Source organism: Coregonus clupeaformis, chromosome 14 (genome assembly GCF_020615455.1).
Source record: "Coregonus clupeaformis isolate EN_2021a chromosome 14, ASM2061545v1, whole genome shotgun sequence".
Classification (NCBI taxonomy): Eukaryota; Metazoa; Chordata; class Actinopteri; order Salmoniformes; family Salmonidae; genus Coregonus; species Coregonus clupeaformis.
The window spans coordinates 15,669,181-15,695,209 of NC_059205.1; the positions used below are offsets into that span (position 1 = coordinate 15,669,181).

At 45.4% G+C, this 26,029-nt stretch overlaps 1 protein-coding gene across 3 annotated transcripts in view; it reads right to left on the reverse strand.

The window, feature by feature from the left end:
• The window catches only part of LOC121581181 (glutamate decarboxylase 1-like), a 34,679-nt gene continuing 8,650 nt past the window's right edge, over positions 1-26,029 (reverse strand). For all 3 annotated transcript variants that reach the window (XM_041896616.2, XM_041896615.1, XM_041896617.1), the window contains 14 exons: positions 15,644-15,796; positions 15,226-15,468; positions 13,687-13,777; positions 3,866-3,978; positions 3,499-3,614; positions 3,291-3,370; positions 3,097-3,151; positions 2,698-2,814; positions 2,547-2,611; positions 2,381-2,459; positions 2,149-2,298; positions 1,875-1,982; positions 1,642-1,734; positions 1-1,550 (listed from right to left, as the gene is read on the reverse strand). In XM_041896616.2, the coding sequence (XP_041752550.1) occupies positions 1,377-1,550; positions 1,642-1,734; positions 1,875-1,982; positions 2,149-2,298; positions 2,381-2,459; positions 2,547-2,611; positions 2,698-2,814; positions 3,097-3,151; positions 3,291-3,370; positions 3,499-3,614; positions 3,866-3,978; positions 13,687-13,777; positions 15,226-15,468; positions 15,644-15,796 (1,637 nt within the window). In that variant the 3' untranslated portion in view covers positions 1-1,376. The remainder of the gene's footprint in view (positions 1,551-1,641; positions 1,735-1,874; positions 1,983-2,148; positions 2,299-2,380; positions 2,460-2,546; positions 2,612-2,697; positions 2,815-3,096; positions 3,152-3,290; positions 3,371-3,498; positions 3,615-3,865; positions 3,979-13,686; positions 13,778-15,225; positions 15,469-15,643; positions 15,797-26,029) is intronic.

Consider the following 26,029-nt stretch of genomic DNA (forward strand, 5'->3'; position numbering starts at 1 on the left):
TGTTTCTTTAATATACTTTATTGGAGCTGCACATTGCATGATTGTGAGTTAAAGTGCCTACTGTAGCTTCCTAAGGACAATTCTCCCAATACGCCTTCATACAAAGAAGATTGGTCACATGGTTTAGGTCATTGTGCAGTTTACTTAGCTGGTCCCTACATACCATCCTTATAATCTTATAATAATTAAGTATCATACAGTAAATCTGATCACTGCAAAACATTCAGTCAGAGAGACACAATCACAGATACACACTATACAGATTGCACTGAGGATTAGGGAAATTAAGCAATATCTTTAGAATATTTTACATGTGATTTAGTGTATTTCTGCTATCTCAAGGGCTGTGGATTGCTTTACGTTCCCGATTCACTTTCTTTGGCTCACATATTCACAATAATATGTTAATATATAATTTACTAATAACATTATTAATCAAAACATACAGATTACATAGAGGCTATAGAATATAAATAAAATATACATTTACAAATGGAAGAAAATACTTGACTTTTAAAACACTGGTAATGTCATAAATTAATCATATTTTTCTTTATATATATTTATCTATATATCATTATCATATTAGTATTTAAACATCTTCAAAAATGACATACTGTAGGCTTGTTCCACACAGGCAAGGAGCCAGTGTTTTACACGCTGCAAGTAGAATTTGCCTTTAGACACAGATCTAGGATCAGCTTACCCTCTCCAATACCTAAAATGTATCATTTTAACCATTAGGGAGAAACACATAATACTGACCCTTGATCAGAATCTAGGGGCATTTTCAAGGTCATAGTTCAAAGGTCAATACAGCATTAGGTTACAGCACGGGGTACATACACTGTTAAACACACACAGCTTCTCCACGAAACACACACTGGAGGTCAAGGTTTAACGCTAGGAGAAAGAGTTGGTGCGTCTGTGTCTAGAATTATATATATGCTGAGAGCAAGTGATGCATCGTGTATATCATAATATTCATAAATCATAATATATTGTATACTATATGTGCTCTCAGGCATTCCTTGTATTCACACACACACACAGACACGTGCATACACACACTCACACCGATGTAGAGGGTTTCCCTGTGTTACCGTACCATAATTGCTCTTATGAATCTACTGTACAACACAGACAAATTACTGCTAAACGGACTTGAACACACACACAACACAGGTCTCTACTGCACACAGATACACACATTAGTCAAACTTTAGTGGCTGTGGTTTACATATCCTACCTACAGAGAGAATTGTTTAGGACAAGAACAGCTCCAAAATTCTCTGAGCTGATTAGTGTGGTCACATGGTCACAGGTAAAACATTGAAAACTGCAGTTCCGGCCTCCGGCTATTGTGGTGGCGCTATCTACAGGTCATGCCCCAGCCTCTCGATCTCGTCAATCAGGAAGTCGATGTCTGACTGGAGGGCTGCAGGGTTGGAGATGACCATGCGGAAGAAGTTGACCTTCTGGCCCTGAGGCTGGTAGCCCACCATGGTCGTACCAGACTCCATCATCATTGCTTTGATATTGGGTGCCACCTGGAGGATGGGAGGGGAATAGAACATATTTAGAATTCTGGAATAAAGTTTCTAGAACATTTGAAAAGTTAGAAGATGGTATAACACTTACTTTGTGAAGTTTCTCTCGATACTCCTCGCTGTTGTGTTCCATGCCTCTCAGGCTGGGTGGAATGTACCAGAAACACACATTGGTGTGCTGGGGCTATGTAGAGAAGACACACATTTAGAATATGTGGACCTTAATTAAGATGTTTTTTTTTATTATGATTTTTCAGCACCCTTACTATGGAAGGGAGGGATGACTGAGGGAGGAAAGGAAAAAGTAGAAGGACAGTTGCTTACCACTCCCTCGAACACCATCTCGTATCCCTCTCGGTTTCTGATCTTGTCGTAGAGGTACTGAGACAGGTCCAGACACTTGTCAATGTGCTGCTCAAATCCTATGGTGCCCTGCGGAAAAAATATAATATTACAATGATTAATAAGGGCTGAAAATACAGAGGTGCGGGCTGGGGACGGCAGGGCATTCCTATAAGTGTCGAAACTCCATTAGGGTCTATATGTAATTAGAAGCCTGGACATGACCAAATACTAGATTCATGTAACATTAGCTCACCTTGGCCTTCCACATGAGCCAGAACTTAAAGATGTCAACGTGGCGCCCACACTGGATGGCTTTGTCACCCGTGTCATAGCTGACATCATACTGTTTATCAGGCTGGAACAGGTACCCTGCACACATCGAGTTACAGCCAGCCAGAATACCCTACAGAGAGAACGAACAGGGTTATATATAGAGAGAGTGTGTATGTGTGTACGTGTGTATGCGTGTGTGTGTTTGTCCTCACCTTCTCTCTGACCAGGATGGCGGAGCACTGTAGAGGCACTCCCATCATCTTGTGAGGGTTCCACGTGACAGAGTTAGCCCTAAAAGAGGAACAGCAGCCGTTAGTGTGTGTTTGTTCTGTGAATTAAGGAGTGTGTGTGTGTGTGTGTGTGTTTGTGTGTCAGTACCTCTCAACCCCGCTGAACTTATGGCGATGCTTCCTGGACATCAGGAGACCACCTCCCCATGCACCCTGGAGAAAGAACACACGCACCATTAGAACAATAGGAAAAAACAATATTGTCCCCAAACACACACACACACACACACTGTACTCACGTCTACGTGCAACCACATGTTGTATTTCTCGCAGATGTCAGCGATCTCGTTGATGGGGTCAAATGCTCCGTAAACAGTGGAACCAGCTGTAGCGTTCACAAACAGTGGATGATAACCCTGGAGGAACACAATATCACAGGAGTCACAAAGTGACAAAATCCTTTATGTAAGAAACGTAGAGACAGAGAGAGAGAGAGCGAGAGAGACAGAGAGACAAAAAGTGATAGAAAAAGAGAGACAGAGGAAACGACAGAGGGAGAGACAGAGAGGGAGAAAGAGAGAGAGAGAGAGAGAGAGAGAGAGAGAGAGAGAGAGAGAGAGAGAGAGAGAGAGAGAGAGAGAGAGAGAGAGAGAGAGAGAGAGAGAGAGAGAGAGAGGGAAGGAGAGCGAGAGAATCACCTTCTGCTTGACATTGAGGATCTTAGCTTCTAGATCAGAAGGAATAACTCTCCCCCTGAGAAAGAACAGGAACAGAGAATCAGCTGATCTATCTTAATGAATATCTACAGTGGGTCAGGTGCGTCCTGATGTACTCCATGGGGGTAAATCTAAAGTATGTGGGACGTGTGTGTTTGTGAGTAGCTGTAGTGTACCTCTCATCTGTGCTCAGCAGGACCACGTTCTCTGAGCCAAAGCCCAGAGCTGCCCCTGCCTTCTTGATAGAGTAGTGGCTCTGTGGGATCACAGGAAAATACAGGAACATAAACAATTTAAAACCGACATTATTGAGGATTTCTTCAGAGTGTGTTTTTGCGTGTGAGTGTGCGTGTGCGTGTGTGAGTGCGTGTGCGTGTGACGTACATGTTCTGATGTGAAGAGCACCAGGCGGGGAGCGGCAGACATGCCCTTGGTCTTGACCTCGGGGAAGTACTTGTAGCGAGCGATCATCACACTGTACATGTTAGAGATGGCGCCCCCTGTGGACAGAGAGAGAATGACTGGTCAGTACAGGACCCTGGACAGCAGCTAGTCCAATACAGACAGATATGACCACCTCATTTTTGCACTATACAATGATACATTTCCACATGAGAGGACAATAAAATGTATTCAGTCATGTTGTACGTTATCACTTGTATATTGTAAAGGTATCAAACAGTAGTAACATATAACATACTCACATAGGCCTGCACACACACACACACACACTATCTTCTACATACAGTACCTGGTGAGAATATGCCGTCCCCCTCTCCTGAGGGCCAGCCAATCATCTCTCTCATCTTCTTCAGCGTCAGCTGCTCCATCAGGACAAACACTGGAGCGATCTCATAGGTGAACCTGCCGATCAATATATGAATATATAAATCAATCAATTCATACATCAGTTCACTCAAAACAACATTTATTGACTATTGCAACATTTCGCTTAAAATATTTAGGTCACATAGACCTTTGACCCTTTTCCTACGTACCAGCTAAGACTTTACTTCAGGTGAACAAAAGTTAAACATATTCAAGGATGTTATTTTTGCATGGCTAAACGGAGCTGAGAACTCAGAGCTACTGCTTGAACTGCAAGACAACCCTATGGACTCAACGTTCCATTAAATTAGCCTCACACCCACACACACACACATATGTGCACACAAGCAAATTTTGCTGACAGAGTTGAACTAATTAAAATCCGCCTGATATGAGACAGAGAGCAGACATTCATATTCAAATCCCTTTAAAGTATCAGTCAGCGTTTAATTAAAGCACACAAAGCTCTGATGGTTATCTGTCAATTCTGTCAATCTCAACGGGGGGGATGGGGAGGGGGGGACTTGTGTTGGGGAGCGATAAGAAGGCTTTAGCCCCAAATCTATTTCCTGCTTCAGAGTGGAGAGAGAGAAAGAGAGAATGAAGGAGAGAGTGAAGGAGAGAGAGAGGGAGCACAGATGCGGAACCAAAGACATAGAGACAGAGGGAGAGAGGAGACGGAGATGACAACAGAGAGGCTTTTGTTTCGATCTCTATTGAATGTTGAGATCAGGGTTTGGCTCAGAATTGAATTGAGAATGCCTCATAAATTCCAATTCAATTCTTGAATTTGAATTACATTTGAATTGAAGTAGTAAACAGGATACATAATCACAAATTTGAATTTGAATTAATTGAAATAGAATTGAATTCAGTGAAACTCAATGAAATTCAAATGCCTCTTCTATATTAGCTGTAGTCTATACAAATATACAGTACCAGTCAAGAGTTTGGACACACCTACTCATTCAAGGGTTTTTCTTTATTTTGACTATTTTCTACATTGTAGAATAAAAGTGAAGACATCAAAACTATGAAATAACACATATGGAATCATGTAGTAACCAAAAAAGTGTTAAACAAATCAAAATATATTTAACATTTGAGATTCTTCAACTAGCCACCCTTTGCCTCGATGACAGCTTTGCACACTCTTTTGACTGGTAGTGTACATCTTGTACATAAAACATCAAACATGATGTTATATACAAGCATATAAAATATTGTTGAAACAATTGAAATTAATCTTAAAATTAATGATCAAGGAAAACAAAACCTGTATGCGAATCAGTGGAGGCTGCTGAGGGGAGGATGGCTCATAATAACGTCTGGAACGGAGCTAATGGAATGGCATCAAACACATGGAAACCATGGAAACCATGTATTTGATACCATTCCACCAATTCCACTCCAGCCATAACCACGAGTCCGTCCTCCCCAATTAAGGTGCCACCAACCTCATGTGATGCGAATATTCTAAGTTATTACATTTCATTAATCACTTACATTTTTTTCAATATGGGGAAAAATACTTAATTTCCCAGAATGCATTAGTTTATCCCTCAAGTTGACCCCGAGGCCTTCAAAAAGAAGCCAAACAAATGAAATGGTTGGTGGAAATATAATTGGCTATTCTATGCACCAAGGTTTAAAGGTATATGAACACTGTTTCCAGAGGAAAGTGATATATTCTTTGGTATCTGGAAGTGTAACCTTTCAGATTCAATGAAACTCTCATGTTCTATGACTGCGTGGAATTTATTTGAAATGCACTGAATTAAATTCTACTTTAAAGGGATTTGAAAGAGAGGGAAAGATCTCTGGTAGACTGAAATGATCTATGACATTTGTAAGCAACTCTGGGTTAGGTTGTGTATTTGGGTGTGGGTTGTGTGAATTTTGTGGCCCTAAGGCTATGTCCCACTGATGCCTGACCTCCCCACATCCTTCCCCTTCCTTCCCTCGCCTCTCTCACCCCTCCCCCTCCACCTATGGCGCATTTCCAATGATGATTTACCCCAGTGTTTTACCCAAAAGGCTCCAACTTTTCTGTTTCCACTTACGCGGGCCGGCACCCGTGTCTCACTCTGCCATGGCTCCGGCAGACTAACTTGGAGCCAAGGCAAGGCCCTGGGTACTCTTCAGCTTGCATTTACATAACAATGACTAACTGTGAACTTTAACACCTTCTCACAAAATCAAAAGTCTTGAATGATGCAGAGGCTGTTGATTCTGCTTGCTTGTTTTTAGTGTCACACTCCTGATTGAAACACAAGAACATTAGCAGCCCACTGGTTTTGGGGGTAAATCTCATTGGAAAAGCAGCACTACTGTCTAACAAGGCCAGTTACACAACACACACACAACCCCCCTTCTACCCTTCACAGCCCTCCCCTCCTCTCAACTGGGGACAGGGGAGCAGCACTGACAGACACACATAGGAGGGGAGGAAGGGGAATAAGACATGACCGAGAGAGGAGTGGAAGACATTTGTGGCAAAGAGGATAGTAGGGGGAAGAGAGGAAGAAGGAGGAAGGAGGGAGAGAAAAGGAAAGGAAAGGGAGAGGAAATGAGAACGAGAGAGAGAGAATAGAGCGGGAGAGAAAGAGAATGAGAGAGATAATCCTCGGCAGCAGCACTATAATTCATGTGCATTTATTCGGGCTGTAGCAGCCATCCTGGGGAGAGTTTGATTAGAACATTAGGTGCCAGTCAATACGCCAGCACAGATTATGACTGATGGGCCCTAATTACACGCCAGACAGACAGACACACACACACACACACACACACATAAGGCCGGATTAAGAAATCATAGGCCCCGGTGCTTTGTTTTTAAAAAATGATTGGCAACTCTGACTGACTAACTGAGATCAATCTGGTCTTCAATTCAAACAAAGAATAGCCCAGGCCAATGAAGCGACACACAGATTGTACAATATTATACAGTACCAGTCAAAAGTTTGGACACACCTACTCATTCAAGGGTGAGTGTTGCAACCAAGGACAGATGATTTTTACGCGCTTCAGCACTCGACGTTCCCGTTCTGTGAGCTTGTGTGGCTTACCACTTCGGGCTGAGCCGTTGTTGCTCCTAGACGTTTCCACTTCACAATAACAGCACTTGACTGGGGCAGCTCTAGCAGGGCAGACATTTTACACACTGACTTGTTGGAAAGGTGGCATCCTATGACGGTGCCACGTTGAAAGTCACTGATGTCTTCAGTAAGGCCATTCTACTGCCAATATTTGTCTATTGAGATTGCATGGCTGTGTGCTCGATTTTATACACATGTCAGCAACGGGTGTGGCTGAAATAGCCGAATCCACTAATTTGAAGGGGTGTCCACATACTTTTGTATATATAGTGTATGTCTATGGCCACAATGCAACAAACTGCAGTCTTCTCGACTGTAGGCATACCTGTAACTGCCAAAATAAAGTAAACACTTGAGTAAACGAGGGATACAAAGTATACGTGATGGTGTGGGGTGCCTTTTCCTGGCATGGCTTAGGCCCACTTGTAGAATCTATGCCAAGGCGCATTGAAGCTGTTCTGGCAGCTGGTGGTGGCGCAGCACCCTTTTAAGACACTTTATGTTGGTGTTTCCTTTATTTTGGCAGATACCTGTATGTGCTTGTGATAAAAATTAACCCACAGTTCTTTTTTATAAACTATTGATACTCTGTGGTTAAATTATTGTCGCGCCCTGACGTATGGAACTCTTGTATGTTGAGTCAGGGTGTGGAAATCTATGTGATACAGCTGTCGCTCGTTGTCTCTGATTGGGGATCATACTTAGGTAGCCCAGTTGCCTACTATAGTTGTGGGATCTTGTTCCTGTGTTTGGCTTGTATTGTGTATAGCCTTGGACTTCACGTTACGTTGGTTTGTTGTTGTTGTTGTTGTTGTTGTTGTTGTTGTTGTTGTTGTTGTGTTTATTATTTAATAAACATGATCACATCGCACGCTGCACCTTGGTCTGACCCGTCTCTCAACGATCGTCACAATTATGCACTCTTGTGTATTTTGTACATTGAGAGCGGGCTCCAGTGGTTGGATAAAAAATTATAACGTTAAAAATAACATTATTTATTATTTAAATGTTTTGGACCTTTAGGGCCCCCTACGGGCCCAGCCGCTGACTCACACAATTGACCAGTCACATTTATCTATTATGCAGTTTATTTAAAATGTTTTATTAATCAGTTACCCAATCAAGGCAGGGCCACCCAGTTACCCACGTGGGCCCCCTACCTCCTTTTCTCCACCCATCTGATGTTTAGCAGAGCGGCAGCAGCAGGCTGTCTACACTCAATGAGAGCGGGCTCCTGAGTCCTCCTATGGTTGGTGGTTACAGTCTAATTTTTTAAAATATATACTACATATATAATATACAGTGCATTCGGAAAGTATTCAGCCCCCTTGACTTTTTCCACATTTGATTACGTTACAGCCTTACTCTAAAATTTATAAAATTGTTTTTTTCCCTTTCACACAATAACCCATAATGACAAAGCAATGATGCTGCCACCACCATGCTTCACCGTAGGGATGGTGCCAGGTTTCCTCCAGATGTGACGCTTGGCATTCAGGCCAAAGAGTTCAATCTTGGTTTCATCAGACCAGAGAATCTTGTTTTTCATGGTGTGAGAGTCCTTTAGGTGCCTTTGGCAAACTCCAAGGGCTGTCATGTGCCTTTTACTGAGGAGTGGCTTCCGTCTGGCCACTCTACCATAAAGGCCTTATTTTCAATCATGGTGCCGGAGGGGATGGCTGCTGTTTTACGGGCTCCAAACCAACTTATTTTGTACATAATGCTGCTGCTACCATCTCTTATGACTGAAAAGAGCTTCTGGATATCAGAACAGCGATTACTCACCTCGAACTGGACAAAGATTATTTTCCGTGCATCGGCAGGACAGAACAGCTACGTCCGGTAAGACGAGGGGTGGTGGTGTGTGTCTATTTGTCAATAACAGCTGTTGCGTGATGTCTAATATTAAGGAAGTCTCGAGGTATTGCTCGCCTGAGGTAGAGTACCTCATGATGAGCTGTAGACCACACTATCTACCAAGATCTATATTTTTAGTAGCCATCTATTTACCACCACAAACTTATGATGGCACTAAGACCGCACTCAACGAGCTGTATAAGGCGATAAGCAAGAAAATGCTCATCCAGAAGAGGCGCTCCTAGTGGCCGTGGACTTTGAATGCAGGCATTTCTACCAGCATGTCACATGTGCAACCAGAGGGTGAAAAAACTCTAGACCACCTTTACTCCACACACAGAGACGCATTCAAAGCTCTCCCTCGCCCTCCATTTGGCAAATCTGACCATAATTCTATCCTCCTGATTCCTGCTTACAAGCAAAAACTGAAGTAGGAAGTACCAGTGACTCGCTCAATACGGAAGTGGTCAGATGACGCGGATGCTACGCTACAGGACTGTTTTGTTTAGCACAGACTGGAATATGTGCCGGGATTCATCCAATGGCATTGAGGAGTATACCACCTCAGTCACCGGCTTCATTAATAAGTGCATCGACGACGTCGTCCCCACAGTGACCGCACATACATATCCCAACCAAAAGCCATGGATTGCATGCAACATCCGCACCGAGCTAAAGGCTAGAGCTGCCGCTTTCAAGGAGTGGGACACAATTCCGGACGCTTATAAGAAATCCCGCTATGCACTCAGACGAACCATCAAACATGCAAAGCGTCAATACAGGACGAAGATTGAATCCTACTACACCGGCTCTGATGCTTGTCGGATGTGGCAGGGCTTGCAAACTATTACAGACTACAAAGGGAAACCCAGCCGCGAGCTGCCCAGTGACACAATCCTACCAGACAGGCTAAATGCATTTTATGCTTGCTTCGAGGCAAGCAACACTGAAGCATGCATGAGAGCACCAGCTGTTCCGGACGACTGTATGATCACGCTCTCCGTAGCCGATGTGAGCAAGACCTTTAAACAGGTCAACATTCACAAGGCCGCGGTGCCAGACGGATTACCAGGACTAGTACTCAGAGCATGCGCGGACCTACTGGCAAGTGTCTTCACTGACATTTTGAACCTCTCCCTTACCGAGTCTGTAATACCTACATGTTTCAAGCAAACCACCATAGGTAACCTGCCTAGATGACTACCGCCCCGTAGCACTCATGTCGGTAGCCATTAAGTGCTTTGAAAGGCTGGTTATGGCTCACATCAACACCATCATCCCGGAAACCCTAGACCCACTCCAATTTGCATTCTGTCTCAACATATCCACAGATGACGCAATCTCAATCGCACTCCACATTGCCCTTTCCCACCTGGACAAAAGGAACACCTATGTGAGAATGCTGTTCATTGACTACAGCTCAGCGTTCAACACCATAGTGCCCACAAAGCTCATCACCAAGCTAAGGACCCTGGGACTAAACACCTCTCTCTGCAACTGGATCCTGGACTTCCTGACGGGCCGCCCCCATGTGGTAAGGGTAGGCAACAACACATCTGCCACGCTGATCTTCAACACTGGGGCCCCTCAGGGCTGCGTGCTTAGTCCCCTCCTGTACTCCCTGTTCACCCACGACTGCGTGGACAAGCATGACTCCAACATCATCATTAAGTTTGCTGACGACACAACAGTGGTAGGCCTGATCACCGACAACGATGAGACAGCCTATAGGGAGGAGGTTAGAGACCTGGCAGTGTGGTGCCAGGACAACAACCTCTCCCTCAACATGAGCAAGACAAAGGAGCTGATCGTGGACTACAGGAAAAGGAGGGCCGAACATGCCCCCATTCACATTGAAGGGGCTGTAGTGGAGCGGGTCGAGAGTTTCAAGTTCCTTGGTGTCCACATCACCAACAAACGATCATGGTCCAAACACACCAAGACAGTTGTGAAGAGGGCACGACAACACCTTTTCCCCCTCAGGAGACTGAAAAGATTTGGCATGGGTCCCCAGATCCTCAAAAAGTTATACAATTGCACTATCGAGAGCATCCTGACCGGTTGCATCCCCGCCTGGTATGGCAACTGCTCGGCATTCGACCGTAAGGCACTACAGAGGGTAATGCGTACATCACTCGGGCCAAGCTTCCTGCCATCTAGGACCTAGGCGGTGTCAGACGAAAGCCCAAAGAATTGTAAAAGACTCCAGTCACCCAAGTCATAGACTGTTCTCTCTGCTACCGTAAGATAGCGGAACCGGAGCGCCAAGTCTAGGTCCAAAAGGCTCCTTAACAGCTTCTACCCCCAAGTCATAAGACTGCTGAACAATCCCGGACTATTTACATTGACAACAACCCCCCCCCGTCCCCCGTCCCCCCGCTGCTTATTATCTATGCATGTACAAATTAACTAGACTAACCTGTACCCCCGCACATTGACTCTGTACCGGTACCCCCTGTATATAGCCTCGTTATTGTTATTTTATTGTGTTACTTTTTATTTTATTTTTTACTTTAGTTTATTTAGTAAATATTTTCTTAACTCTATTTCTTGAACTGCATTGTTGATTAAGGGCTTGTAAGTAAGCATTTCACGGTAAGGTCTACACCTGTTATATTCGGCGCATGTAACAAATAACATTTGATTTGATTTGGTGGAGTGCTGTAGAGATGGTTGTCCTTCTAGAAGGTTCTCCCATCTCCACAGAGGAACTCTGGAGCTCTGTCAGAGTGACCATCAGGTTCTTGATCGCCTCCCTGTCCAAGGCCCTTCTCCCCCGATTGCTCAGTTTGGCTGGGTGGCCAGCTCTAGGAAGAGTCTTGGTGGTTCCAAACTTCTTCCATTTAAGAATGATGGAGGCCACTGTGTTCTTGGGGACCTTCAATGCTGCAGACATTTTTTGGTACCTGTGCCTCAACACAATCCTGTCTCGGAGCTCTACATACAATTCCTTCGACCTCATTGCTTGGTTTTTGCTCTGACATGCACTGTCAACTGTGGGACCTTATATAGACAGGTGTGTGGCTTTCATGTCCAATCAATTGAATTTACCATAGGTCTGAATACTTTCCGAATGCACTGTGTATATATATATATATATATATATATACTAACTGGCTCAATGACCCAGAAAAGCACAGACTAAATGTTGTAACCATGTTACAAAATGTCACTGTTAAAATATCCTATTTGCCTTACGTACAAGCAGAGCATTATCTTATATAAGGAAGACAGATCTGCTGATTTCGGCTGAGAACAAAGGATTTTCATTTTTCCTTGTCTCTGGCAATAACATCTATAATGGCGATCATTATCACAATCACAGCCAATCATTGGTCTTTTCATGGTGAAAATTACCCTTCAGTCACCTGCCTGTCCCATGGGACAGCCCCTAAATGCCCTCATATTATCATTAAGGGCACTCTCCCCAACCCAGACCCCCTAAGTGACTCTGAGCACCATTGTGTCAGTCGTGTGCATGTGTGTGTGAGTGTGTGTGTGCGTGTGTTTGTGTGTGCAAGTGCAAGGGAAAAATCAGTCTTTATCTACAGGGACAATAGAGCCAGAATGAGTCCTCCACAGGGAGCCGGGGCAGTCAGTCGCTGAGTGTGACAGGGTTTTCAGTCCCCCGGGCGGCCATTGTGTGTGGGGCCCAGCTGGGCTATCTGCTAAGACCAGTTCACAATGAGCCTGCAGTCAATGGGGCATTAACACTATCTCCTGAATCTGGGCCAGGCTGAACTGGTGTGTGTATGTGTGGGTGTGTGTGTGTGCAGTGTGCATCACAATTTAGTGTCCCAGTTCTCTCTCTCTCTCTCTCTCTCTCTCTCTCGGCATGGTTCCAAGGTTCCAACCGGGAGATGAGATGGAGTTTTCCTAGCAGGGTGATTGCCTAAGCTAATGTTAAGAAAGAAGTGAAGCGTCTCTTCTTTTTAATCTTGTTCTGTTACTATCACTCTGATTCTTCTTCTTGTTTTATTACCATTAATGAACATGTCTGGTCTCTCAAAATCCTAATCTTGTATTGTCTGTGATCGCTCTTGCAGTCATGTATGTGTATGTCTCTCTTGCAGCTCTGGCATTGCCCTGCTTGCTCTCTCTTGTAATGTTGTAGTCATTTCTCGTTATTATTTATTTGGTCTTTCATGGTCCTGTATTACTATTATATTATTAACTTGTTTCTCTTCTCTACATATGTGTTGTCGTTGCGTTCTCTCTTGTAGTCCAGTCCTGTATTGTGTGTCCTGTATCCTGTGTTGTTTAGCTCTGCAGGGCTTCATGCCCTCTATCAGAGTGGGCCACCATGTAGAACTGAGATCTGATCAATGTGCAATAACCAGCCCATGGGGCGTGTGTGTGTGTGTTATCTGAGATTTACAGTATTCAGGCCTACTGTTCGATACATGGTTGGTACAGTGCCAACAGCAGTCAGGTCAAAACCAAAATTGTATATAACGGTCCCATTTGAACGCCATTTTAAAGACCTCTGACCTAACCAATATATTTTTGCTAAAGGAAATCCTTTAAATGTCAATCACAACCCACTGGGGCTTTCCTGCAAACTATCATGCAAACGTCACATTCCCAGTTAAATTGCATCGCTGCACAAAACAACAATACTGAAAACGTTGGCTAGCCAGCACAGTGATGTCCACATTGCATGCACACACACACACACACACACACACACACGCACGCACACGCACGCACACGCACACACACACACACACACACACACACACACACACACACACACACACACACACAAAAACAGCAGTGTATGTCTCACATGTTTGTGTTGGCTGTAGAGGTGAGCCACTCCCCAGCCAGCCCAATGATGTCCAGCCCAGTGGAGAGCTGGTTGAAGAACCGTGGATGACCTGGTACACAGAGAGTAACAGAGATAAGAGATTATATCTCAATGGGAATTCCTGAATTAAATAAAGGTTAATAAAGAAACAAAAGAACATAGTGGAATATTTGCCTGGAAGGTTTTTATAACCTTATAAAAGCACACAGTGTTTTCTTTACCCTGGGGGCTGAAACAGTATGTGGTTCTTTCCTGCTATGAAAACAAACCACTAAGTTAAAACAAAACAAAAAACACATTCACTATTTTCTGTATTCCTATTGGGACCCGAGCTGCAGTGAAACATTTGCCTTGGAGGTGCAGAGGAACTACATTGGTAACAAGGTTACATGACAACCACTTTGTCTGAGTTCACATAAAGATGCTCATAAAGCTTGAATTTGATGTTTGAAAGAAATTCACCAACAACAATCATCTTCCCTAAGCTACTACTGTTGTATTTATGTCATGTTGACCCCTAGACGGACGGACTGACTGACTGGCTGAAGAGCGTAATATCGGAGATATGAAAGGGCGAAGCAGATTTGCTCCCGCTCTATTGGCATATTCCAGCACCGTGGAAAGAGTAAGTGGAATGAAGGCATGAGAATCAACTGCGGTAGGCTAAATGACACAGGTTTTTTTTGTCTTAACTGTCGTCACTTTGTGTGTGTAAATGATCAATGAATTAAGCTAAAGGTCTTTAGGAAGGAAACCCAAGGGACACTTTGACTGTTGTCGTTCCTAACAGCTTGTACAAGCACACGCAGGCTTGCATCCCTGCGGGCGGTACTTGGTTTAATAAGATGAGAGAAGGAGAAGAGGTTGTCAACAGAATTACCAGGGGAATAATAACCCGTCATTGTGATTGGTTGTAGCCTATCGAGGGAACAGCTTATTAAATGGTTTTGTGTAGAATTCCATTTTGCTCATGTGGTGTGAACACGAGCAGATGACTGTGACAAAGATAAAACATATTGTAGCCCAATGCATTAATTAATGTGAAAAACATGACATGCGATATGTTCATATTGAATAAATAAAATGGTGCATTAAACACTTCCAGATAGCCTAAACAATATGAAAATATTATAGGCTATAGTCCTACTATATAGGTTGGTTGAGTTTCATATAACCAAAACATTTTAGCCTATAGCAATCTTGGTTGTTTTGGATTGGAATGGAGCCTACAGAGCAGAATGAACCGTCTTTGTTTCTCATGTAATTTCCAATTAACGAAGGAGAGAAACAACAGCCTATCTTAATTAGCTTTATAGGCTAAGGGTTTTTCCAATGAAAAGCGTTTAGTCTGCCTGGCTTGGTGAGAGATAACTGCTTTTATAAGAAATACAAAGAATGGAAAAGTAATGCACACAAAAACTGCCCTAAAAGCATGAAAAGCAAAAATCTGGTCTAAAACTTGTAACATATTTCACGTAATTATGTTGTGGCCAGTTTAGTGGTCTATGTTGTATGTACCTGTTCGCACGCCGTACTTGAGCGTGTCTCTGCAGTCCACAAGGATCTGCTCAAGGGACTCTGGCTGGTCAGAGAGCTCGAGGTTGAAGCCCTCCATGCCTTCCAGCAGCTGGTGAGGGTGGTGGAAGTCCAGAACCTTGGTGGAACGGTCAAACGTCTTCCTGACGTAGTTGGTGAGGATGTCCACAAGTTCTAACAAGAACTGCATAGTCGCCTCTTCTCCATTTTTGGTGGGAAGTAAGTCTAGAAGAATTAGGGGAAAAGCATTTACAAAACGAAAATAAATGTATGTAGAGGCTGGATGCCCTTTCACAGAAGGGGGCCTGTAAAGGCTATAACAAAATAGCATTAAAAAATGAAAGATTAAAAAATGTAGGCCTATATTAAAAGTCTGACAAGAATAAACTTGTTCTCTCACCTCTTGCGAACATGTTGGAGAAATCGGTCTCAGTGCGGCGGAAGCGCGCATCCCGGTCGCTGTTAACACAGGAGAAAAGGTTCTTCTGGCGTTCTGAAAGCGAGCCTGCGAGCCGGCCTTCCTCCCCTAGACTGTTATTCTTCTGCAGGAACCCTAGGGTGTTACACGGAGGGGCATGAGAGGGGGAACACGCTTGGTTACCACTGCTCAACATAGCTAGATAAATAACTTGATAATAACTTTTATTCAGAGACCGGAGTTTTATCTAGCCTTGTTATCAGTTACAAATGCAACACAGGTCTTTGTGGTGTCCTCTCCCAGACAGCGCTTATAAACTCAGGTGGTAATCCCCATATAGTGGGTGGGTTATGGATCAATTTATGAATGAGGGTGGCCTGTGTGTGTGTGCGTGTCTTTGTATGTGAGTGTGTGTTTGTGTGTGTGTGCTTGCATGGGTGCCCTGCCCTACCCTTCACAGTGACATCAACCCATAACGAAGCCATGCGGAGGGGGGGTAGGGGGGGGGGACCATATAGTTACACCTAATGGAAACAGGATCTTTTGGACAGTAGTTACACCTAATGGAAACACGTTATTTTGGACAGTAGTTACATCTAATGGAAACGTTCTTTTGGACAGTAGTTACACCTAATGGAAACACGTTATTTTGGACAGTAGTTACACCTAATGGAAACACGTTCTTTTGGACAGTAGTTACACCTAATGGAAACACATTATTTTGGACGGTAGTTACACCTAATGGAAACAGGTTATTTAGGACAGTAGTTACACCTAGTGGAAACATGTTATTTTGGACAGTAGGTACACCATAATGGAAACAGGTTCTTATGGACAGTATTTACACCTAATGGAAACAGGTTATTTTGGACAGTAGTCACACCTAATGGAAGCAGGTTGTTTTGGACAGTAGTTACACCTAATGGAAACAGGTTCTTTAGGACAGTAGTTACACCTAATGGAAACACGTTATTTTGGACAGTAGTTACACCTAATGGAAACACGTTCTTTTGACAGTAGTTACACCTAATGGAAACAGATTATTTTGGACGGTAGTTACACCTAATGGAAACAGATTATTTTGGACGGTAGTTACACCTCATGGAAACAGGTTATTTTGGACAGTAGTTACACCTAATGGAAACAGGTTATTTTGGACAGTAGATATACCTAAAGGAAACAGGTGCTTTTGAACAGTAGTTTCACCTAATGGAAACAGGTTATTTTGGACAGTAGTTACACCTAATGGAAACAGGTTGTTTTGGACAGTAGTTACACCTAATGGAAACAGGTTATTTTGGACAGTAGTTACACCTAATGGAAACAGGTTATTTTGGACAGTAGTTAAACCTAATGGAAACAGGTTATTTTGGACAGTAGTTACACCTAATGGAAACAGGTTATTTAGGACAGTAATTACACCTAATGGAAACAGGTTATTTTGGACAGTAGTTACACCTAATGGAAACAGGTTCTTTAGGACAGTAGTTACACCTAATGGAAACAGGTTCCTTTGGACAGTAGATGCACCTAATGGAAACAGGTTAATTTGGACAGTAGATACACCTAATGGAAACAGGTGCTTTTGAACAGTAGTTACACCTAATGGAAACAGGTTATTTTGGACAGTAGATACACCTAATGGAAACAGGTTATTTTGGACAGTAGTTACACCTAATGGAAACAGGTTATTTTGGACAGTAGTTACACCTAATGGAAACAGGTTATTTTGAACAGTAGTTACACCTAGTGGAAACATGTTATTTTGAACAGTAGTTACACCTAATGGAAACAGGTTATTTTGGACAGTAGTTACACCTAATGGAAACAGGTTATTTTGGACAGTAGATACACCTCATGGTACAGGTGCTTTTGAACAGTAGTTACATATAATGGAAACAGGTTATTTTGGACAGTAGTTACACCTAATGGAAACAGGTTATTTTGGACAGTAGTTACACCTAATGGAAACAGGTTATTTTGGACAGTAGATACACCTAATGGTACAGGTGCTTTTGAACAGTAGTTACATATAATGGAAACATGTTATTTTGGACAGTAGGTACACCATAATGGAAACAGGTTCTTATGGACAGTATTTACACCTAATGGAAACAGGTTATTTTGGACAGTAGTCACACCTAATGGAAGCAGGTTGTTTTGGACAGTAGTTACACCTAATGGAAACACGTTATTTTGGACAGTAGTTACACCTAATGGAAACAGGTTATTTAGGACAGTAGTTACACCTAATGGAAACACGTTATTTTGGACAGTAGTTAAACCTAATGGAAACAGGTTGTTTTGGACAGTAGTTACACCTAATGGAAACAGGTTATTTTAGACAGTAATTACACCTAATGGAAACAGGTTATTTTGGACAGTAGATATACCTAATGGAAACAGGTGCTTTTGAACAGTAGTTTCACCTAATTGAAACAGGTTATTTTGGACAGTAGTTACACCTAATGGAAACAGGTTGTTTTGGACAGTAGTTACACCTAATGGAAACAGGTTATTTTGGACAGTAGTTACACCTAATGGAAACAGGTTATTTTGGACAGTAGTTAAACCTAATGGAAACAGGTTATTTTGGACGGTAGTTACACCTAATGGAAACAGGTTATTTTAGACAGTAATTACACCTAATGGAAACAGGTTATTTGGACAGTGGAAGCAGGTTATTTTGGACAGTAGTTACACCTAATGGAAACATGTTATTTTGAACAGTAGTTACACCTAATGGAAACAGGTTATTTTGGACAGTAGTTACACCTAATGGAAACAGGTTATTTTGCACAGTAGATACACCTCATGGTACAGGTGCTTTTGAACAGTAGTTACAGATAATGGAAACAGGTTCTTTTGGACAGTAGTTACACCTAATGGTAACACGTTATTTTGGACAGTAGTTACACCTAATGGAAACACGTTCTTTTGGACAGTAGTTACACCTAATGGAAACACATTATTTTGGACAGTAGTTACACCTAATGGAAACAGGTTATTTAGGACAGTAGTTACACCTAGTGGAAACATGTTATTTTGGGCAGTAGGTACACCATAATGGAAACAGGTTCTTATGGACAGTATTTACACCTAGTGGAAACACGTTATTTTGGACAGTAGGTACACCATAATGGAAACAGGTTCTTATGGACAGTATTTACACCTAATGGAAACAGGTTATTTTGGACAGTAGTCACACCTAATGGAAGCAGGTTGTTTTGGACAGTAGTTACACCTAATGGAAACAGGTTCTTTAGGACAGTAGTTACACCTAATGGAAACAGGTTCCTTTGGACAGTAGTTACACCTAATGGAAACAGGTTATTTTGGACAGTAGATAAACCTAATGGAAACAGGTTATTTTGGACAGTAGTTACACCTAATGGAAACAGGTTATTTTGGACAGTAGTTACACCTAATGGAAACAGGTTATTTTGGACAGTAGATACACCTCATGGTACAGGTGCTTTTGAACAGTAGTTACATATAATGGAAACAGGTTATTTTTGGACAGTAGTTACACCTAATGGAAACAGGTTATTTTGGACAGTAGTTACACCTAATGGAAACAGGTTATTTTGGACAGTAGATACACCTCATGGTACAGGTGCTTTTGAACAGTAGTTACAGATAATGGAAACAGGTTATTTTGGACAGTAGTTACACCTAATGGAAACACGTTCTTTTTGACGGTAGTTACACCTAATGGAAACAGGTGCTTTTGTGGTCCTCTGTAGCTCTGTAGCTCAATTGGTAGAGCATGGTGCTTGTAACGCCAGGGTAGTGGGTTTGATCCCCGGGACCACCCATACGTAAAAATGTATGCGCACATGACTGTAAGTCGCTTTGGATAAAAGCATATGCTAAATGGCATATTATTATTATTATTTGAACAGTAGTTACACCTAATGGAAACACGTTATTTTGGACAGTAGTTAAACCTAATGGAAACAGGTTGTTTTGGACAGTAGTTACACCTAATGGAAACAGGTTATTTTGGACAGTAGTTACACCTATTGGAAACAGGTTATTTTGGACAGTAGTTAAACCTAATGGAAACAGGTTATTTTGGACAGTAGTTACACCTAATGGAAACAGGTTATTTTAGACAGTAATTACACCTAATGGAAACAGGTTATTTTGGACAGTAGATATACCTAATGGAAACAGGTGCTTTTGAACAGTAGTTTCACCTAATTGAAACAGGTTATTTTGGACAGTAGTTACACCTAATGGAAACAGGTTGTTTTGGACAGTAGTTACACCTAATGGAAACAGGTTATTTTGGACAGTAGTTACACCTAATGGAAACAGGTTATTTTGGACAGTAGTTAAACCTAATGGAAACAGGTTATTTTGGACGGTAGTTACACCTAATGGAAACAGGTTATTTTAGACAGTAATTACACCTAATGGAAACAGGTTATTTGGACAGTGGAAGCAGGTTATTTTGGACAGTAGTTACACCTAATGGAAACATGTTATTTTGAACAGTAGTTACACCTATGTCACGGTTCAGACAGACGACCAGAGGACCACAATTGCGTCACACCAGAAAGTTTATTAAACTTAAGGGAAAAGGGAAGTAGGGAGTGAATGAAGGCTCCAGGGGTAACAGGGATCCCGTCCAATGCGCTGGGTCTGTGCCCCCAGTGGCAGCGATGCGTCCTATGAAGCCGGTGGTGGGTGGTCCAGAAGTCCTGGGGGGAAACACAGACACAACAGGGCGGAATGAAACCAGGCAGCAGTACAGGTTCAAGGGAAATCCAAAATACGTAGTAGCAAGGCAGAAGGCTGGTCAGAGTTACCGGGATTGAAGAGTAGTCAGGAGTCGTAATGGCAGAAGCAGGTCTGGATCTCCTGAGGCAGAAGAGTATCCAAAAAACAGGCAGGTCCGGGGTCACAAAACCAGGGTGAGCCAGAAGCGCGAGCAAACAGGTTCCGGGTGTGAGCTTTGCAGACGATCTGACACCGGAGAGCTGAAAGACAGGGCCTTAAATACTGGGAGAGGTTAGTGGGTAATGCAGCGCAGCTGGCAGAGTAATTAGAGCCGAGCAGAGCAGGGACAGGTGGAGCTAGTTAGGCTGAGTAGAGAGAGGGAGGTGAGCAGAGTGGAAGCAAATTAAGGTGGTAACCCGGTGGAGTGAGAGGGCTCATGACAGAACCCCCCCAAGGGACGGCCCCAGAAGTCCCAAGAGCAACACCACGCCGGGCGGGAGGAGGGGAGCCGGAGGAGGGCTAGAACTCCTCCGAACGGTCCGAGTGAACGTCCTCATCCTCGGAGGAAGCCGGAGGGCCGTGGTCGGGAGATGGGACAGGTCCCGAGACAGGATCAGGCACAGGACAGGAAGCCGAGCGGGCCGGACGGTTAGGGACCCCTCTGGGGCGGCCCCTACGGATTGCAGGTTGATCAGGATGCCGTTGGTGGAAAGCGGTGATGAGAGTCCTATCCACAATCCGACTAGCTGGCACCCAGGTCCTTTCCTCAGGTCCATAGCCCTCCCAGTCAATGAGGTACTGGAGACCCCTACCCCTCCGTCTGGACCGAAGCAGGCGGCGGACGGTGTAAACCAGACCACCATCGACGAGCCGTGGAGGAGGAGGACCAGGTGCAGCAGGGACCAGCGGACTCTCATGGATGGGCTTAATCTTAGACACATGGAAAGTGGGGTGCACCCTCAGGGAATTAGGCAGTTGGAGCCGGACAGCAGTTGGGCTAATCACTCTTATGATAGGGAATGGGCCAATGAACCGAGGTGCCAGCTTCTGCGACTCCACCCTGAGTGGCAGGTTCTTCGATGACAACCACACCCTTTGACCAACATGGTAGGTGGGAGCAGGAATTCTCCGACGGTTGGCCCCGGTAGTGTAGCTGGCAACGGACCTGAGGAGTGTGGCTCGGGCTTGTGACCAGGTGCGGCGACATCGACGGGCAAAAGCAAGTGCAGATGGGCAAGTAACCTCCTCCTCCTGGCTGGCAAATAGAGGAGGCTGGTATCCATAAACACATTGGAAAGGGGACATACCGATGGCAGAGCAGGTCAGAGAATTGTGTGCGTACTCCACCCATGTCAATTGCTGCGGCCAGGAGTGGGGGTTGCGTGAAGTCATGCATCGCAGTGCCTTCTCGAGCTCCTGATTAGCCCGCTCTGACTGCCCATTGGATTGGGGATGGAATCCGGAAGTCAGACTGACTGTGGCTCCCAGCAGGTGACAGAACTCCTTCCAAAAAGCGGAGGAGAATTGTGGACCACGGTCAGAAACAACATCCCTTGGCAGTCCGTGGATCCGGAAGACGTGTTCCAGGACCACCTGGGCGGTCTCCTTGGCGGTTGGGAGCTTGGGGAGGGGAATGAAGTGTGCCATCTTGCTGAAACGGTCAACGATGGTGAGAATGACGGTCATGCCACTTGAAGGGGGCAGCCCCGTGACAAAGTCAAGGGCGATGTGAGACCAGGGACGTCTGGGCACAGGCAGGGGCTGCAGCAATCCGGCTGGGGGCTGGCAGGACGACTTGTGTTGGTTGCAGATGGGGCAGGCTTGGACGAATTCCCGTACATCCTTCCTCAGAGAGGGCCACCAGAACCTCTGGGCGAGCAGGTTGTAAGTGCGGGTGGAGCCAGGGTGACAAGCTAGGCGGGAGTCATGTCCCCACTGAATGACCTGGGACCTCAGGTCTTCGGGGGACAAAAAGGCGGTCAGCTGGGCAAGTGCTGGGACCTGGCTGGTTACGGAGAGCCTCCAGCACCTGTTCCTCAACAGCCCAGGTCAGAGCTGCAACGATGCAGGGACTTGGCAGAATCGACACAGGGTCCTTGGAGGGGTGTCATCCTTCTGGAATTGACGGGAGAGGGCGTCTGGCTTGGTGTTGCGTGATCCAGGCCGGTATGACAGAGTGAAATTAAACCTGGTGAAGAACAGGGCCCAGCGGGACTGCCTGGAGTTCAACCGTTTGGCCGTGCGGATGTACTCCAAGTTCTTATGATCGGTCCAAACGAGAAATGGAATGGTGGACCCCTCCAGCCAGTGACGCCACTCCTCCAAGGCAAGTTTCACAGCCAGCAGCTCACGGTTCCCTATGTCGTAATTGCACTCAGAGGGGGACAACCGACGTGAGAAAAAGGCACAGGGATGGAGCTTCCTATCCTCCGCAGCCCACTGAGAAATCACAGCACCAACTCCCACATCCGAGGCGTCCACCTCCACAATGAATTGCCGGTCCACATCAGGCATCTGGAGGATGGGAGCGGAGGTGAACCTCACCTTGAGGGTACTGAAGGCTTTGTCGGCTGCTGGGGTCCAGGTGAAGGGTTGCTTGGTGCTGGTTAGAGCAGTGAGAGGGGCAGCAACGGTACTGTAGTTCCGGATAAACTTCCTATAGAAGTTAGCAAACCCCAGAAACTGTTGCAGCTTCTTTCTGTTCTCCGGAACTGGCCATGAAGTGACTGCTGATACTTTGGCAGGATCCATTTGGATACTTCCTTCTGCCACTATGTACCCCAGGAAGGCCACTGTCTTGACGTGAAACTCACATTTCTCTGCCTTGGCGTAGAGGGAATTCTCCAGAAGACGATGAAGGACTTGCTGGACATGGCGGGTGTGTTCAGACAGGTTTCTGGAGTAAATTAAGATGTCATCCAGGTAAACGAAGACAAACTTGTTTAACATGTCCCGCAGTACATCATTCACTAGAGCCTGGAACACAGCAGGAGCATTGGTGAGGCCAAAAGGCATAACCAGATACTCGTAGTGGCCTGTTGGTGTATTGAATGCGGTTTTCCATTCATCTCCCTCCCCGGATCCGCACTAGGTGGTAAGCGTTTCTGAGATCCAACTTGGTAAAAACAGTGGCTCCCTGGAGCAACTCAAAAGCAGAGGTGAGCAGAGGCAGAGGGTAACGGTTTTTCACTGTGATGTCGTTGAGTCCCCTGTAGTCGATGCAGGGGCGAAGAGATCCGTCCTTCTTCCCCACAAAGAAGAAGCCAGCACCAGCAGGAGATGAAGATGAACGGATTAATCCTGCGGACAGAGAGCCATTGATGTAGTCCTCCATGGACTTTCTTTCAGGAGCAGACAACGAATAAAGACGACCCCTTGGAGGAGCTGTTCCAGGGAGGAGGTCGATGGCACAGTCGTACGGTCGGTGAGGGGGCAGAGATGTGGCTCTTGCTTTGTTAAACACCTCTCTGAGACCATGGTAGCATTCTGGGACATTGGAGAGGTCAGGAGCGGAGTTAGTAGGTACTGGCCGAGGGGGTAGTGCGGCAGCAAGCAGGCAGGTTCGGTGGCAGTCCTCTCCCCACTCCCTGATCACCCCGGTCACCCAGTCGAGCTGAGGTTGTGCCGGCGGAGCCATGGGTAACCCAGGATGAGGGGTTGGCCTGGGAGAGGGGAGCAGGTGATAGGAGGTGTCAAATGGAGGTTCTCCAGTCCCAGTTGGCGTGCCAGCTTGATGTCCATTATGTTGGCTTCGGCGCCAGAATCCACCAGAGCAGCCAGGGTGTGAGTTGAGTCAGAGAGGCGGAGGTGAACTTGCAGCAGGGGTTTGCGGTCGGAGGACTGGATGGTCATTGAACTCAACCCGGACTCCCCCTACGCCCGGTGAGCTTCGGCCCTTTAAAGGGCAGGTTACCACACGATGTCCATCACCTCCACAATAGAGGCAGAGGTTTGAGGTGAAGCGGCGCTGGCGCTCTGCAGGAGTGAGGGAGGCTCGCCCAATCTCCATAGGCTCAGACTGATCAAGCTGACCTGGGTGAGTGGCAGTAGATGACAGGAGCCCAGTCGGATCTCTCCGAATGCCGGTAGTAGGTGGACCTTGGCGCCCCCTCTCACGACGACGGGTCTGTATCCTTCTGTCGATCCTGACAGTCAGTGCGATGGCTTCATCAAGAGTGGAAGGCAGTTCATGGGAGACCAACTCGTCCTTGATATAGTCAGCCAAACTATGGAAGAACGCGTCCACCAACGATGGTGTGTTCCAAGAACTTCGTCTAGCCAGGGTTCGGAAGTCGATGGAATGGTCTGCGACTGTACGTCTGCCTTGTCGAATACTGAACAGTTCACGAGACGCCTCTGCGGTGGGTGAATCCAGGTCAAACACCTTCAGCATCTCCTCAGCAAACAGGTCGAAGGTTGCACATGCGGGGGTTTGACGTTCGAACTCTGCTGTTCCCCAGAGTCGAGCTCGGCCCGTCAGGTGAGTGATGGCATACCCAACTTTAGCCCCCTCCGTGGCGAAGGTCCTTGGCTGCAAGGAGAACTGAAGTCGGCAGCTAGTCAGGAATGGCCGGACCTGGGTTGAATCGCCGTTGAACCGCTCGGGGTTTCCAATCTTGGGTTCCGGAGCAGCGGCTGCAATGACCGGGGCAGGTAACTCGGGGCTGGGCAGACTGGCTGGGGTAAGGTTGGTGAGGAGTTGAATGATCATGGCGAGTTGTTGTTGCTGCTGCTGGAACTGCTGCTCATGCTCATCGGTTTCCATGTCGGGAAAGTGTGCGCTGAGTCCATAATGGTCAGATCGTACTGTCACGGTTCAGACAGACGACCAGAGGACCACAATTGCGTCACACCAGAAAGTTTATTAAACTTAAGGGAAAAAGGGGAAGTAGGGAGTGAATGAAGGCTCCAGGGGTAACAGGGATCCCGTCCAATGCGCTGGGTCTGTGCCCCCCAGTGGCAGCGATGCGTCCCTATGAAGCCGGTGGTGGGTGGTCCAGAAGTCCTGGGGGAAACACAGACACAACAGGGCGGAATGAAACCAGGCAGCAGTACAGTTCAAGGGAAATCCAAAATACGTAGTAGCAAGGCAGAAGGCTGGTCAGAGTTACCGGGATTGAAGAGTAGTCAGGAGTCGTAATGGCAGAAGCAGGTCTGGATCTCCTGAGGCAGAAGAGTATCCAAAAAACAGGCAGGTCCGGGGTCACAAAACCAGGGTGAGCCAGAAGCGCGAGCAAACAGGTTCCGGGTGTGAGCTTTGCAGACGATCTGACACCGGAGAGCTGAAAGACAGGGCCTTAAATACTGGGAGAGGTTAGTGGGTAATGCAGCGCAGCTGGCAGAGTAATTAGAGCCGAGCAGAGCAGGGACAGGTGGAGCTAGTTAGGCTGAGTAGAGAGAGGGAGGTGAGCAGAGTGGAAGCAAATTAAGGTGGTAACCCGGTGGAGTGAGAGGGCTCATGACAACCTAATGGAAACAGGTTATTTTGGACAGTAGTTACACCTAATGGAAACAGGTTATTTTGCACAGTAGATACACCTCATGGTACAGGTGCTTTTGAACAGTAGTTACAGATAATGGAAACAGGTTCTTTTGGACAGTAGTTACACCTAATGGTAACACGTTATTTTGGACAGTAGT